The following is a 16,462-nucleotide window of genomic DNA, read 5'->3' as shown; positions in this document are numbered from 1 at the left end:
CACATTTATTTCCATCACAATACATAACAGAACAATGTGGCTCACAGGGTTACCACATGAAGCCTGATGGCATGATAGTGACAGCCTGTGTTGAAAATAGCCGTCTGTCATAAAAATTCTAAGAGATGTCACTTTGGAAGTTTGCTGGGCTCTGTACAGTCACTGCTTCTGTGTTTCTTTGTTCCCCTTTGTTTGCTGAATTATATTTATTGGTTTTCTGGTTAAAGCATTTGAATATGAATTTTTTATATACATGTATGAAGTCTACCTGTTATCACCTGTGTCTTATTTCACAGTTAAAGCACTGCAAAAAGTTGAAATTGAAATAAGTATTTTATTTCTTGAATTGAGGAAGTAAGTGAGACCCTTTGGCAAATGGAAGACAATTTACAATTAAAATAAGAAAAAAAAAAACATTTGTATTGTCTTATTTGAAGCACATATTATCTAATTATCTTATTTTAAGATAAAAATACTCATTCCATTGGTAAATCATTTTATTTACCTACTCATATTATGAGTAAATACACTTGATTTAAGAATTTTTTACTTATTTCTGGATCGTTTTGACAGTGTCCTAGATAAAAGACATTTAGATATTTAAAAGTAAAAGGATTTGTATATCTGATCAGTTCATAGCGAAAATCTGCCTTTAAGCTGTGTTGTACTATCTCGAAATAATCAAAGGTGTTTTTTTGTTTTTTTTGTTAACACAGGAATAATAACAATTCAGAATACTTACATTATTTAGTTTTCAAATTTTGATTTGAGTTACTGAATGAAAACAAAGTGTTGGTATAATTGGGCCTTAGTGCAGCATTCAACGCTGTTGCTTGGTCCATTTTACTAGAGCACTTGGAAAACTGGCTCAGCCTTTCTGGTACAGGACTAGACTGGTTTAAGTTCCTTCTTGAAGGACAGCGCCTGTTTTGTGTCAGTTTACTACAAAAAACTGAAATCTAAATGAGCAATTGTTTCTTCATTTAAGTGCATTTTTCTTGAATTGAGGAGGTAAGTGAGACACTTTACCAATGGAACAAGATAATTTACATTTAAAATAAGAAAAAAAAATCTATTATTTTAAGTGCGTATTATCTAAATATCTTACTTTAAGAATAGAAATGCGCATTCCTTTAACAAAACATCTTATTTACCTTCTCAAATTAAGGGTGAATCCACTTAATCTAAGAAATATTTACTTATTTCTAGATTCTTTTTGCAGTGTAGGTGACATTACAACACACACCAAACAAACCTCCCATGAGTTGTTCCCTAAGGGTCCATCTTAGGGCCCCTGCTGTTTAATATCTACATGTTTCCACTAAAGGTGATCTAAATAGCAATATCAGCTACCATAACTATGCAGATGACACATACCTTTACATCACAATGTCACCAGGTATGAACTGTCATGTATTTTGCATATCTAGAACAGACCAAAAGATGAAGAAGCACCTTTAATTCTTATGCCCCACAAATCTAGAATAAACTCTCAAAAGTGCTGAAACCCTCAGTTGCTTCAAATTGACATAAAAACATGTTTTTTTTAGAGTGTGTCCTTTGACTGTGCTTTCTAAGCATTAGTTATGTTATCAGTCTAACTTTTATTCCATGTTCTTAATCAACTAATCTTTTTTTTATATAACCCTCTCGTTGAATGTGCTACATTTATTTTCTTTAACTGCTTGTGTTGCCTCTATTCCACTAGAATTTTATTTTTTTCCTCATGTACAGCACTTTGAATGTTTTGCCGCTGACATATGCAATATGAATAAACTTGCCTTGCCTTTCAGAACCAACCAGACTCTGCATTATACTCAGGTTGTAGTGTTGCTCCTAAAACCCCCACCAAATAACTTAGGAAATATATAAATGCTGATGGATCTAAACTTGGTTACCTCAAATGGTTGTTGACTATGTGAAGCAAATTTGCAATAAATGCTGGTGTTTTATTCAGTAGTAGATGCACAAATATAAAATATAGTCTCTATTTCTCAGACTGGTCAGCATGTTTTCCTGTTTCATTAATCTTCTGTCCGGTTCTTTTGCTGGCCGCTCTGCATATATATTATCGTTTTTAATGGGACTGCGTCGATTCAAGCGGTTGCTGTGCATGACTTACTCTTAAATAATAAAATTTGCCTGTGTGTTCCAGGACTGGATGTAATAAATATTGCATACGGGTCCTGCTTTATGCATTTTCTGCTTCCCTAATGTATTTGGTGTTGGCTTTTCTTTTCTGGACTCTATTTGATATGAGTCCAGCAGGCTTCATTTATCCCCAATTTGTACTCCATTCCATCCTCTACCCCTTTCTGTTAATTTAGTAATTAAAAGCTTATTTTACCTATCTTACAAAGGAAACCAATTAGACCTTGGTTCCATTTTTAGTTTAAAATCCTTGCATCATTCAACACACAAAAAAAGTGCCATTAAAAGTCAACATTTTTGTGGATTACAAATGCCTTCTCTCACACCGCTGTCTATTTACACTTTGACACACTGAGTTCCTTGTGGACATTCAAGGTATTTCATTGCTTTTTGTCATTGCAGGTACCCACCAACACAACTATAACCATGTGGCTCTAGGTAGCCCGACACGCACACCTAAGAATGGTAAGAAAAACTACAGGGAGCGGAGGGGAATCTTAAAGTGACTTCAAGGATTAGCTTTGTGTCTGACAGTCATTCCTTCATTACTTGAGATGGATGAGTGACAAACCCACTGACATGGTCCTCCTTTCAATTCACTGCATATACAGTCCCTGAAAAAGTATTCACATACCTCTGGCTTTCTTTTACTTTTTGTCACATAACAGTTACTAACCATTATCAAAATTTTACTTGATAGACATGTTGGAAAAGTGATCCAAATTGATCCATTGAGTCGAATTCACCTCAAAATCACAGTGGTTTAAAGGCTGTAGAGGTTTATCACTAACACCAAAGAACCCATCAGATTGGCCAGAGATAAAGCAGGGTTAGGTTTAGGTCATAGAGTAATTATCTAAACTCTAAGCATCTATCAGAGCACCTTTAAAGTATGACACGGTAATAGTGTTAAATATGGCACAGTGGAAAACCCTGCAAGACAAAGCCTTTTAAAGTTTGTCTGGGTCAGCTGGTTGCCTATTACCATTTAGGTAACAGGCAAGGCAAGGAAAGCATTATTTAGAGGAGCAGCTTAGAAGAGGAACAGCAGAATCTGTTAAGAGGGATTCACACATGTTTGAAGTGGTAAGATGTATCGGCTCTGCTCAGATGAATGTCAGGACTGTGTAAACGCAACTCTGGGAAATCCAACATATTGGAATGTCTTTACCCATTATCCTATTGTATGTGGTATTCACTGAGGGCAACTGGGCAAGTCCCCTTCTATTACAGCAACCTACAGGCAAAAAAACTATTTACCTCCAAATCATAGAGAGCAATACAGTCCCAGCTCATTATGTCTCAAAGTTTGTTCTTTATATTTTTGTTTTTCTCTTATGAAATGAGTCCACATACTTGGGTCATTGCATGCTTGTTCACTCCAGCATCACGTCTGCTCTTGAGAGGTTTAGCAAGAGTTCCTGTCTGACAGTTGGGTTAAATGGATTTGTGTGTGGTGTGATTCATTTGTCTTGTGGTTGGAGACAACACATCTTTTGACCAGAACTGTTAAATCCTTATCATTTATTGTCAGGTGTAAGGTCTGTTGCGTTTTGAAAATCACCTGACAGGTTTACAATATTGCCATGTGAACCCGCATTTAGCAACAATGTTTTGCACAGATTGGGCCTGTATGGGACTAAAGAAAAAGCCAGTGATGACAGAAAGCCATAAAAATTTCCATCTGCAAATCTGTGAAGATTTTCAGTTGTCCAGGTCAAGGTCAAGCTTGAAAGGTTCAGTGTATGCAAAGGTTTCTTATCCAATATTCTTCTTAATTTCTAAATAGTGTTGAACAGCACTAAGATAAATATACTGTAGATGTAACAAAGAATTACGTGGGGGAACAAAAAGATGCTTTGTTCCCTCCTAATGGATTGGCCACGGAGTTCACCTGGGAGGTTAATGGTCGTTAGGGGGTTCTGATGCGTCCCATCTGCATTTTTGCTTCAAGCAATGTTATAGACCGTCAAACATGCAGATAATAGTTCTTTTTTTTTCATATGAGACTCGACTGAACTTTCTTGCTTCCATGCAAAGCCCTCTGTGTGGCTCACCTTGGATACAACTGAACACTGGTTTCATATGGGGAAATATTGTATTGTCAAAATATGGCTGTGGCAATACTTCTCTTCACAAGAGAAGAGAAGATGGTCATGGCAGATGATGCAGCTGGACACGGAGATTCCTGAAGAACACCTGTTATAGGGTGCATAGGATCCAAGAAAAGGGTGGAAGTTCATCTTAGAGCTGCCACCCTTAAATATAGAGCCAGTGTTAAAATTATAGTTTTTATCAAATCACAGAAGTTTGAAAGGGACCTCTTCACAAATACCTTTTATAAGTCATCCCTTAAGAAATACATCCACCTAGGTGCCAACGCCCAGATGGGTTTCAAGAGGTTAAAAGTGGGTTGTGCAGACTTCTTCTACAAAAAAGATAAAAAAATAAAAAAATAAAACGGTCATGTTGCATGGGTGTGAATACTTTTACAAGGCCAAAGATTAAATCCTGGTGTTTTCGCAACTCATGGTCATGTCCATTTTTACACTGAACACGATTAAGCCTCCATTTCTTCTGTTCCGTAAGATAAATACCATAATATTCTTTCCAGGTCATCCAATGGTGGGATGACAGACTTTGTGGACTCCATTTTCCTTTGCTGCTCTACAAAATAACCAAAGTTATCACCTAAAGCTAATAGTGGCCAATGAGGCAACTCCATAAACATATTTTTTTTTGTTCTGACATCATCCAGCTGTCAATCTATATCATTATTGTGGGGGTTGCATATTTAAAGAAGCAGGAAAAAATAGCAAAGAGTGAAAAGGCTAGATATAATTTTCCTACTTCTAAATAATTAATTTACACACATTTTGTAATTTTTTTCACTTTCCAATTAAAATAGATATTCAAAATATGTAGCATTGCATGTGCATGACGTTTGCAGCCGGAATGTTTCTTTCTTTTGTTAACATAATTGACCATATGGTGTAGACACACTCACCCAGATAAGCAAGCCACACATTGGGAACAAATGCTTGGAGATCTGTGGGAAACATGAAAAATCCATTTCAACAATATATCTAACACAGTCACTTTGATCACAGTCTGGCTGAAATCCTTTGCATTTCAGCATGCAGTGTATTTTCTAGATAAAACCCAATGTTCCATTTCTCTCTGCCTGGCCCACTACTGACACAACCAGAGCACAAAATGGCAAAATGGGCACAGGCTCTGGAAGTGGAGCCACTGGAGGCGAAGGCTGATTTCATCAGAATAATTGTTTATGGGAGCATTTTCTGCACTGGTCATGCTGAATGTGGAGAAGGTTTGTGTGCAGTGTGTTCTTTCTCTTACCATCAACATGTTTCTGAAATCTTTTTTGTTGTGTTTTTTTTTTGTTGTTGTTGTTTTTGCTTGGGTTTGGTAGCTCACCGATCATTGAGGCGTGGTAAGTCATACATACATATTTGATTTGATATAACTGTTTATCCATTTTATTACACATCCTCCACAATCCAACCCTCATGAATCTGTCTTCCTTTCTTTCATATCTGCTGGTGTATTGTCAGACCTGATTTAAGTAGATTTGAAAGCGTGTTTGATCCTGCTCCTACAGGAAACTTCTAGGGTTTTGCCATGTGGGTTCAAATATACTGTTTCAGTATTATATGATTTTATCGAATTGCAAAAGTCCAAACCACACTGAGGCTTAAAGTTGTCTCTTTCTTACTGCCAACAAGTCCTAAAAAAGATTTTTTTCCTTTTAGTGGACAAAATAGGAACTGTGAAAAATGAAGAATGACAGTTTTGCAATATCTGTGCTGAAATCTCTCACTCCCTCTCTCTACTCTCACACAAACACCCGACATACATTTTCTTTGTCTTAAAAGAAAAGTGTACCACCTTTCAGTCAACCAGTTGACTGGCAGTGCACCATATCTCATGAGTGAGACATGAAACAGAAAGACAGATGTTTTAAAGCAGCAATAGTTAATGGTTTTAAAAGTTTAGTTTCATAGAACACTCAAAGCTCTAATGCAAACTAAGAATTCCCCTACAGGGATGCATTGATACACAGAGGTTAAAACGTGTGACCCGTGTACAGAGGCCTTGACATGACCACCATGGGTTTACTCTATGCCCTATGTCTTCCCCCTCTCTACCCAATGGGAATAACCTTGTTTTGCTTGCAAACATTAAGCCCAAACACAGATCTGTTTTGTGGCAAACAAATTGCATATCTTTAATTCTTTCAACTGAGCAGAGGAATCTAACAGCTTTGTCACTTAAGCCCTAAATAAGTTTTGTCATCGATTTTTATATATAGCTTTAATCTTTTCATTGGATTTGTTGGCAGAAAAGCTCAAATTTAAGTTCCTCACTGTGGAACACTATCCTTAGCTGATAAGTCACCAAAGTCTTGAACTATTTGAGCCAGGTCTGTGTGGTTGTAGTGTCTGTCTTGATGAAGAAGTGAAACATGTTTGCTATTGAAAGTTAACAGCATGCCACAGTCCATTCTTCCTTATTGATGCAGGATTGCAGACACTCCACCCAGAAATCATTTACATTATTCAGACCCCATTTCCTGCAGTTCCCTGGACCCCCAGCAGTCGTGTGACCCTCCTGAATCCCCCCTGCCCATTCTGTCAATTTTCCCGTCCAGATTTTCTCCCCTTCTTGTATTACAGTCAACCTTTTGTCCCTTTCAGGTGGCCTCATCTTCATCTCTACTGCATTTTATCCTATGTTTTCCATCTTGCAGAAATTGCAAAAAGCCCTTTTTCTATCCGTTCAATGAAGGCGGCTGTAGAGCCTCATCCATGTAGCAGCTCTGTACTCTGACAGACGTGTAACAGAGGGGACGTGAGATAGAGAAGCAGCCAGAAAGACAATGAGAGAGAAGGGAATACGGGATGGACAAGAAAGAATTAAGAAGCGAAGAAAAGTGGGTGGTAGCATGGTGGGAAAGATAAGATTGACAGAGTGAGGAGGACGGAGCTAAATGGCACAGACTGAATGTTTGCGTCCATGCATGTGTGTGAGGAAGAGAGATAAAAAGTAGAGTAAGAATAACAGAAACTTAGGTCATTCAGACACTCCTTCTGCCTGCAGCCCAACCCGAGTGTCCTCCTGAAATCATATCACGTCGTTTGAACAGCAGTCTGTCTGGGCATTGCTCCCTGCCTGGTCCCAGATCACATCACAGCGCTGTCATGAACAGGGTCACTCTCAAACACTCAGAGGCTGTTATGTGTACTGTCTTGTTTTCTTCCTCTCGTTTCCCTCTCTGAGCACTGCTTCCTCGAGTCAAACCACCGCCTCACCTGTCGAGCCACTGCAAGCACTCATTGAGTGTGTAATGTTTCCACCTATAGTGCCCTACCATGTAAAGAAAGCTGGAGTTTTAGATGTGCAAGCATCTCTGAAGAACAGGCACTTTGGTATCGAAGCTCCATAGAGCTTCAAAGTCAAGACTTTAGAAAGAACATGAAGAGAGCCAAGGACAGCTCAAAGATTTTAAAACCACACTTAGAACAGCCAGCTGTAAGATGTTTCATTTTTCACTTCTCAGCAAATTTCATTTATAAGCAGTGGCTTGTAAGTATAACAGTTCCCATGAAACGTCCAATTTTTTGTTGGTTTTTTTGGAGTGTTATGAGACGCTCAAGCACAAAGTGACGAATGAAACTGGAAGGAATATAAAACATGAGTTTCATTTCTCTCTTTTACCTGTTTTAAACAAATAGAAATCTCGAAAATGTGGATGGCACAGATATCTTAAATAATATTTAGAAAAAGATTCTTATGAGGTATTTTCTCTATTAGTGTTGCGTGTCAACAAACTAAATGTTTGCTCAGGTAAGATGGCTCTGTCAGATCAATAGAGAGTTCCAGCAGAACAGCCGTTTAAATTTGTCAATTGGACTTCAGTCTGGAGTGTAATTTGATCACATGAATACACATTAAACATTTTTACATTTTACATTTACAGTGTTGATTTGGCAAGACAGGACAATGAGAGTTTAATTATAGAGCACTTTTCGTCAAAGATCTTTACACCAAATCAAAAGAGAAACATTAAAATGACAAAAATACAAACACTCGCATAAAAAGAAACATGTTAAAACGGCTTTAGATATTCTCCAATCTCACTCTCCCCACTCATCTGTGATCAAGCAAAAAGTTAATCAGTAAGACCTTTTAGACAAAAGCTGCTGCAAGCAAATCTTGAGCTGTAAAGGAAAGAATCTAAATGCCGCCCTCATGTTTTGTTTTTGAACTTTGAACACTGAATATGCAGGTCTTTGTGGTAGTGATGCACCAATATCAAAATCTGACCAATATGCATATTGCTGTTAAGGCTGATAACTGATAGTCATCAATATTATTACCTCTAAACCCATTGGACCAATTAAAAAAATGAACAAAGGGTTAACCTTGTCTCTCTGTAGTGTTAAAAACCCAGAATCCAGACCTGCTTCGTTACCGTTGTCATATGAACAAAGCAAGTAATTACATAGAAATATATGTCCATCCAGATTTTAATCCATAAAATATAGATATGGGCTGGTAATATCGGTCCCATATACTTATTAGACCAATAGTGATATAATATATTTAAAAACGCAGCTATCAGTATATTGGTTATTCCTATTGTGAAAACATTAGGTGGCCATCTTGTTTTTACTATTGTCTCATAGCAGCGTTTTAAATTCTGCCATTTACAAGCAGTTCATTTGAACAGTGATTTTTTTATATTTTCATTTTTAGGACATCTTAGAATTACTGACACATTGACTCATTGAAGGCTGTAGTCATGAAGTGACACATAGTTGTGTCCTGTTCTAAACTCTACCAATCATTTTTTCCATCCTGATAAGCTTCCTTTTTCCTCTTGAAGAGCAACACTACTGCATTATGATGCTTTCACCTCTTCGCTTCACTGTGGCGACACTGTGTGTACTGTTAGTTCTTCACGCGAATAACTGAATACATGCCGAAGCAAAACTTACATTTCTCTACATAGCTTGTGCCAATTGACAAATTAGACCTTTTTTCAACAATGGCTGTCTTCCTCTTATGTTTTCATGAAGGGCAGTAATTCATGTATGAAATTAGCTGTGGAACCCCTCAGCCCCTTTTAAAAAGACCTAGGAATCTTATTTATTTTTTTTTTTCTATACATTTCTATTCTGTCACTCTTGGTGACAGTAATGGCTCTTATTTCCAGTTTTCCATGATGGGTTAAATACCTTTCTGTAGGATAGTTCAAGTCTTCAATCATTTTTTCTTGACCTATTTATTGTTCTTTGACCTTCATGAAGCTCTTTCACCAACAGCCTATCTGGGTTTAATATGACTTACTTCTAATTAACATGTAAGTGGACTTTGATTAATGGAAACATAACCCTTTAATAAATATTATAGTATAGATTTTTTTTTTTAATTATTTCTAAAGGAAAAAAAACTGCCATTTACTTCTACTGTGATACACACCACTTTGTGTTGATAGATCTCATAATACTCCAAATTGAATACATTTCTGTTTTGGTTATAACGCTACACAATATGAAAATATATGTCCTAAATTACCTAAGTTAACCTCCCCACTACCAACTGATTTATCCAGAAATACATTTTCTAAAAAAAATTAGTAGATTTTTCATCACCTCTGCCCCCAGGGATCATTCGTATAACTAAAACTTCAGCTCTTCCATCAGCCTGCTCCTGTTTTCCTCCACTTCAGCAGGTGGTCCGCCTGTGATGATTGCCAGGGGTCTCATCCTTGCAAGGTGTCATTTGAAGGAGTTTGGGTTGGGGAGCAGAAGAAACCAGCCTGCCCAATATTTCCTCTTCTGTGTCTGTATATGTACGTATGTGTCTCCAGAGAACAATCGGATAAGCGGCATCCTGACCTCGCAGACGGAGCCCTACGACCTGTCTTTCTCACGTTCCTTCCAGAGCCTGTCACATCTGCCACCCTCCTACGAGGCGGCCGTCAAAGCCGACCTCAGCCGGTTCTCATCCCTGAAGAAACTCAGTAGGTCCAAGTTCACTGCACTAATGCAAGAGAAGGATCCCCGTCTTGGTGCCTGCATGATTAAAAAACAAATAAAAAAAATGTATTATATGCGCTTCCCTGTTTCTTGAGCCTAAGCTACTATAGCACCATATTGTTTATCTCAAAGAGCGAATTCCCGGCTGTTTTGAGGATATCTGACAAAAGTAGTCATTACCCAGGTTATTTTGCTCATCACAGTTGTATAAATATGAAGGTAAATCAAGAGTACTTTGAATCTAAATGAGCTATATATCCTTTTCATCTCTGAGCATGGAAAAATAAGTAGTCATCTCAAAGAAACTATAAAGCTAAGACATTCCTTTTTTCTTTTTGTCTTCACTTAAATACTGCAGCCACATATTTTCTCAAAGCAAAGAAGTGCATTAAGTGGCGTATTGGGCCAAGTCTGGCTCGGCTCTGTTTCATATTGATTTAGTGGCGTTACGCTGGATTTCTGCTGCGTAATGAGGTCTCATCTCCCGATATACTCTAAGTGAACTATTTCTTGAAGCTTGTGTAATCTCATCAAGACCGTCCAGCTTCATTGCTGGCATGTGTTCAAAGTGAAGGATGACGCTCCGCAGCTCATCCAGTCAGAGTTCACTCCACACTGCCACACAGAGCAGCAACTGCCAGGAACCTTTTCTGCAAAGTGAAAAATGGTTATGAGGCATTCAGGGCTGCTTATCATATATTCATGTACCAAATGCTTTCAAATATAACAGCTTTTGATGGAAATTAAAACAAAACCAAATTAATTCAATTTACACAACAGAAGCCTACTACATAGACTGTGTTAAAAGTCTACAAATACCCTCAGGCAGTGTCCTTCAGTCTTGCTAACTTTCTTTCTGCTTCCAAAGCAAATTATTTGTTGCAGCAAATAGCCAAAAGGCTCTTCTGTTTCTTTTTGTTGCTTAACTACTCTGTGTATGCTGACGGTTAATGCTGGATTGTGCGAGAGGGAAGATAGAGCAGCGGTTTTATTGTCGAGATAATAAAAGAGAATAATGCTTCTGCTTATTAATGCAAATTGCTATCAAAATGAAGAAAAAAACATTTAGACTGTTGCCATGTTGGACAGTATACATCACAAGTTATTCATTCACTCCATGATAATATGGTTGATGAGCTTGCAGTGCCCTGCCCAGATCGTGCTGACTATTATGCTTGAGAAGGGAACATCTTGTTTTTATTATTTCTCATAATGAATCGATTTGCAGCAGGCGCCTGTGGCTTGCCAGAGGGGATTTTGGCTGAATCTGATATGGACAGGTGGCATGAGCCTTTTTGCACTCATTATTGAAGGAGATAGCATCACAAACAAAAGCCATTTACAAGCTCTTCATAAATTATTTCTGCTTGCGTTCACTTCTAATTAAGTGCAAACCAGTCATTTATTGACATTCATGGATAATGATTAGTTTCCTTGAAAAGATGTCCGAACCAACTTTTGTAAATGTATCCCACCATGTTTCTAATTCTGTAAAGAGTTTTTGTGCATGTATTTATGTTGTGTGGCATGACCATGATCCTATATTCTTTCCTAAAGTTGATTATCTCTGAAAGTATTTGTCACTTTGGTCTTTCTCTAAATGCATGTTTTCTTGTCTGCATACAAAAGTAAAGAAAGAGGCAACTCTTAATGAATATTAGACCTATTCCAGCTCTCAAGGATGTACTGTATTTGCACTGAAACAAGTAGCATTGCAGCATGTTTGTTTAAAGTGCCCGAATGTTTCCATGTATGTCACTTTAATGCTTGTTCCTGTTTATGGACTTCCTCATGACCTTTAAAAAATTTTCCCCACAGCCAGGGCTGACTGTAGCATTCCCGATGAAACTTGGATGTGGATGTTGTGTGCCTAGCATGTACTATGCAATTCCTCTATTTCTATTCCCTGTTATGAGCTTGGAAAGGTGAAACACAGATGGGTCTGTCAACATCACTCTCTGCCATATGTGCAATGTTTTACTCTTCCTCTTGATCAAATTTTTTTCCATTCCTGTGCAAACATCTTCCTGTTTTTTTTTTTTTTGCTCTTTCACATCCTGGATCTCTTTCCTCCCCACTTGCCTTCTTTTCTTTGCTTAATTATGATTTTCTTTGTAGCAGATAAAGAAGTTGATGACTACTACACCCGTAAGCGTCACCTGCCTGACCTGGCAGCAAGAGGAACTCTTCCTTTGCATGTTCTCAAAATAAGTCAAGAACAGGTGGGTGCACAAGGGTTGGAATTAAAAGAAAAGTCTTTAAAATTAGGTGATATTCTCTGAAGTGATAAGTGTAGGTTCTGGCTCTAAGCCCGAACACTTTCATTTCTTTAAATCTTCATTATAGTTAATCATTCAGTAGTTTCCAATTAGAGTGCCTCAAATTGTGAGTGATCTTACCTTAGTCATGTTTTTGCTCTCCAGCATCGGGAACAACCACAGCAACAACTCCAAAGCCAACCACCACAGTCCAGTATCTCCCAGGCCCCTCCTCAGTCGCAGTCTTCCCAGCAGCAATCCCAACAAAGGCAGAGGCCTCGTCGTGTCCAGAGAGCCATGTCCCAAGACCGTGTCTTGATCCCACAAAGTGGTCCACACCAGGAATACAACATGTCCTCTGAGGGCATGTCCCCTTATGGTGGCCGAATTCTCTCAGATGAGCAGCTTCTGTCTGCTGAACGTCTTCGATCCCAGGAGCGTCTTCTACCACAGGACCGTCACACCTCCCAAGATCGCCTGTACTCCAAGGATCGCATGTACTCCAAGGACCGACTCCTGTCCCAAGAGCACTTGTATTCCAAGGATCGCCATTACTCTCAAGAACGCCTCTACTCACAAGACCGCTTGTATTCGCAAGACCGCCTCCTGTCTCAAGATCCTCTCCTGTCACCAGACAAGTTGGTGATGTCCTTGAAGCGTGGTATGGTCACTAGCATTTCTGGAGGCTTTCACGGTAGTGACAAGTCAATTTCTCGTGCCATCTCACACACTGATGTGTTCACGCCAACTACTCCCCTTATGGATCGCTACAAGATGACCAAAATGCACTCGCATCCAAGTGCATCGAACAATGGTGTCAGTGGCAGTGGTGGCAGCAGCGGGGCACAGGGAACTGGGGTAGCTGTACATTCCAACACGTTAGCCATGAATCAGACAGCAAATAAGAGACAGGTGTTTGCCTCTAGACGAACTCACACTGTGGAGCAGCTCCACTATATCCCACAGCACCACCAGCAGCAACAACAGCCACAGCACTACCGCACAGGCAGCAAGACTGAAGTGACTGTGTAACAGTAGCCCTAACCTGAACTGTGCTGGAAGAATCAATGCTGTACCAGGCCATGGGTTTTTTTGCACAACTTGCCACCTTGTAGAGTAGAAAGTAGTGACTTAATTTACCTTAACTGAAAATTCCAGGACCAAGATCATCAACTAGCTTACTGTGAGACCGGAACAAAGAACTACACTGTACACTGCATAAACATGCCCAGCAAGATTTGAAGCCAGATAGGGTTGTGGAAGGGATGAGGTTGGGTCTTGTCAAGTTAACCTGCCTAATATACCTTCCAGTTTCTGGATAATCCAATTGTCCACAGCCTACAGCCTGCCTCTGTATATGTTTTAGTGGAAACACGTATTGTGTCTATTCAAGCCTTGATCAGTCCCCTTTGTCCCACAAATCTATGACCTTTTCTGGCAAATCTTAAAGGGCTTTGCATGGTTATAAACAAAAACTGATTCCTCCGTGACTTTCGTTGTTTGACACAACACCATCACAGGCAATGAACAAGAGGGAGCCTGTAATCTCTTTATAAATATATAAATAAATAACATAAATGAATAAAAAGAATATTTTTATGCCCCATCTAACTCATAGCCCTAGAGAACCTCATGAAAGAAACTGAAATGGATGTTATCTGCACTTGTATTTGGTGCCTCTGACAGATGTTCCATTTCTGAATACCAAGTGGTTTTGTGGGTTACTAAGCACAATCAATAGAAAATATTCAGTTTTGGTCTATCTTTGACTTTGAATAGTGATGGCTAGCTTGTTTTGTTTTTAAAACAATGGCATTTTATTTTTCCCTTCTTTTGCTTCCAGTAGGCAATTGTAAATAAGCTATCCTTGAAGCAGTCTTATGGACAAGTCTGTACTGGATGAACTTTGTATTAGACTGTCTGTTTTAAATAGATTCTTAAAAACTATAACTCATCACTGTTTAGTGAGTTTAAGATAGAAACCCACTTAACAAATATCTGACAGGATAATTACTGTGTTTCTTTGCCAACTTGGTTGGACAAGAAGTGAATGAATGTGTTACTAACAATAGATATACCACGTTCTTGTTTGGATGTAGACTGTATTCCATTAATATAGGAAGACCGGATTATCTTGGTTATGGAGTACAACATTTGTCAAAGTAGGGTCAAATAAATCATCCATATTTTTCTAAAAATGCAACATGGCTCAGTGAGATTTTTGTGTTGTTGTCTTTATTAAACAATTTCCTGCTACCTTTGATCACATGTTTGTGAATTATGCAAGTGGGTTACAGAAATTAACCACAGGTTGCCTTTGTGATTATAACAGGGGAATCTCTCACCAATTATGACTGATCTAAATGTTATCATAAAAACACATACTACATTCACAATGCATTCTGCACTACATGTGTTAGGAGTTTCTTAGACAGAGACTGAGGATTTTCTCTAAACAGAACTTTAAATACCAAACTCAGTAACACTTTCTCCTGAAAAATGGAACACCCAAACCAAAGCTGTGTGCCATTGCTTACGCAATCCAGTTAAGCCAGGATTGCTCAGACTCCTAAATCAATGAAACCAAAAACAGAATTACCAAAAGAGCATACAGTAACAGCCATTCAAAATGGCCCTTCCCAGTCAAATGCCTGCCGATTTGCAGCCCACTTACCTGCAGCTTTTAGCAATATCCCCTCCAACTTCCAGCCACTGGAGTGATCCCTTCTTCTCCCGGGCAAGCATATTTTTTCACTTTGACTCCCCCCCTTTCAATGAATTACAGGTTCTGACCAAGAGATGACGCTTCTATTTAGATCTTATTCTCCACAAATCAAGACAGAAAGAATATTTTAGCACAAAGATTGATGTTTAAAAAGCAATTGTAGGGGTTAGCCTAGGGCCAGACAAGGGCATCAAGGAAATTTGGGAAATTTTGAATGGCTACTGCTGTAAGACAGTCAGTTGCTCTGGGCAAGTTTCAGCTGAACATTTGCACTTCAAGAACAAGAGACAGTCCTTTCTCATGTAGCAAACAGGTCTGGGGCCATTAATACAGTTAACTGCTGACATGGCAACCACTATTTCAAACTGAAGCGGGCCAAGTCTGGCAATGATGACAGAGGTTATATCATGGCATACCACAAGCAAAATTGGTTTTGTATATATGACCCAAATGTGTACATGTCATACATGTGCAAATGTGGTTTAAAATATGTTGGCAATGGCATGTATTTACATCTTGCAAACTTCAGTTTTTGAGTTTAGTTTTTCAGAGTTGATCAGTGTTGATACAATTCAACCTAATATTATTTGGTTCAATTAGAAATTACTAAACTAATCCTATAGGGATAGGTTAAATGTTATCATAACCTTTTTTATTTCAATGAGTTTTCTTAGATGTTTGTACGCTTTGTAGGATCTTCTCTACAGATAACTCTCTTTTTAACAGACTTCAATGTCTGAAGTTATGCAGCATCTTGCCGGAATAACATAAAGGACCTAAGCTTCTCAAAGTAAACTCTGGTCCTTTCATTCTTGTAGACGACTTTACAGTTTTGCTTCAGTCTGTTGTCCAGGAGAACACCAACATCCATTTAAAACTAAATGGATTTATGTAGAACTGTCACTGTTGTGGAAAAGTGTTTAAAGGAACACAGTGCAAGTTTTGGGTTTTACAGATGTTTGTCCCTTCTGGTGACAACAGCCAGTGACAACAGTCTTTTGCCAGTTTTGCATGTGCATGGGAGAAGTGGAAAAATATCTGCAGCAGTGACTTCATATATCCTTGTTTACAGTAATAGAACAGAGACATGTCTTCTGAGGTAAGAATTGTAAGAAATCCCTCTCATATGAACTGACTAAAGGAGGCTGTAGAGGCATCTGCGGTAATTAGAGGAAAGCTCATTTTACATGTTGGGCAATTATGAGACGTGTAGAAAATAGTTGGATGTGATGGTTATTTACTCAGAAGCATTTGAAACCAAA

General features: G+C 38.5%; 1 protein-coding gene across 13 annotated transcripts in view; it reads left to right on the top strand.

The window, feature by feature from the left end:
• Positions 1-14,669, top strand: part of LOC107101589 (protein shisa-6 homolog) — a 98,954-nt gene extending 84,285 nt beyond the window's left edge. For 2 of the 13 annotated variants that reach the window (XM_015400561.1, XM_015400558.1), the window contains 5 exons: positions 2,554-2,616; positions 5,585-5,605; positions 10,049-10,201; positions 12,336-12,439; positions 12,641-14,669. In XM_015400561.1, coding sequence (XP_015256047.1) covers positions 2,554-2,616; positions 5,585-5,605; positions 10,049-10,201; positions 12,336-12,439; positions 12,641-13,507 — 1,208 coding nt within the window. In that variant the 3' untranslated portion in view covers positions 13,508-14,669. The remainder of the gene's footprint in view (positions 1-2,553; positions 2,617-5,584; positions 5,606-10,048; positions 10,202-12,335; positions 12,440-12,640) is intronic. The other 11 variants (XM_015400562.1, XM_015400560.1, XM_015400568.1 and 8 more) reach the window with 6 other exon arrangements.
• The last annotated feature ends 1,793 nt before the right edge of the window (positions 14,670-16,462 follow it).

The sequence above is a fragment of the Cyprinodon variegatus genome, unplaced genomic scaffold (genome assembly GCF_000732505.1).
Source record: "Cyprinodon variegatus isolate N-32 unplaced genomic scaffold, C_variegatus-1.0 Scaffold1118, whole genome shotgun sequence".
Lineage (NCBI taxonomy): Eukaryota > Metazoa > Chordata > Actinopteri > Cyprinodontiformes > Cyprinodontidae > Cyprinodon > Cyprinodon variegatus.
The sequence above is the reverse complement of the archived record's forward strand: the minus strand, read 5'-3'. Positions and strand labels throughout refer to the sequence as shown.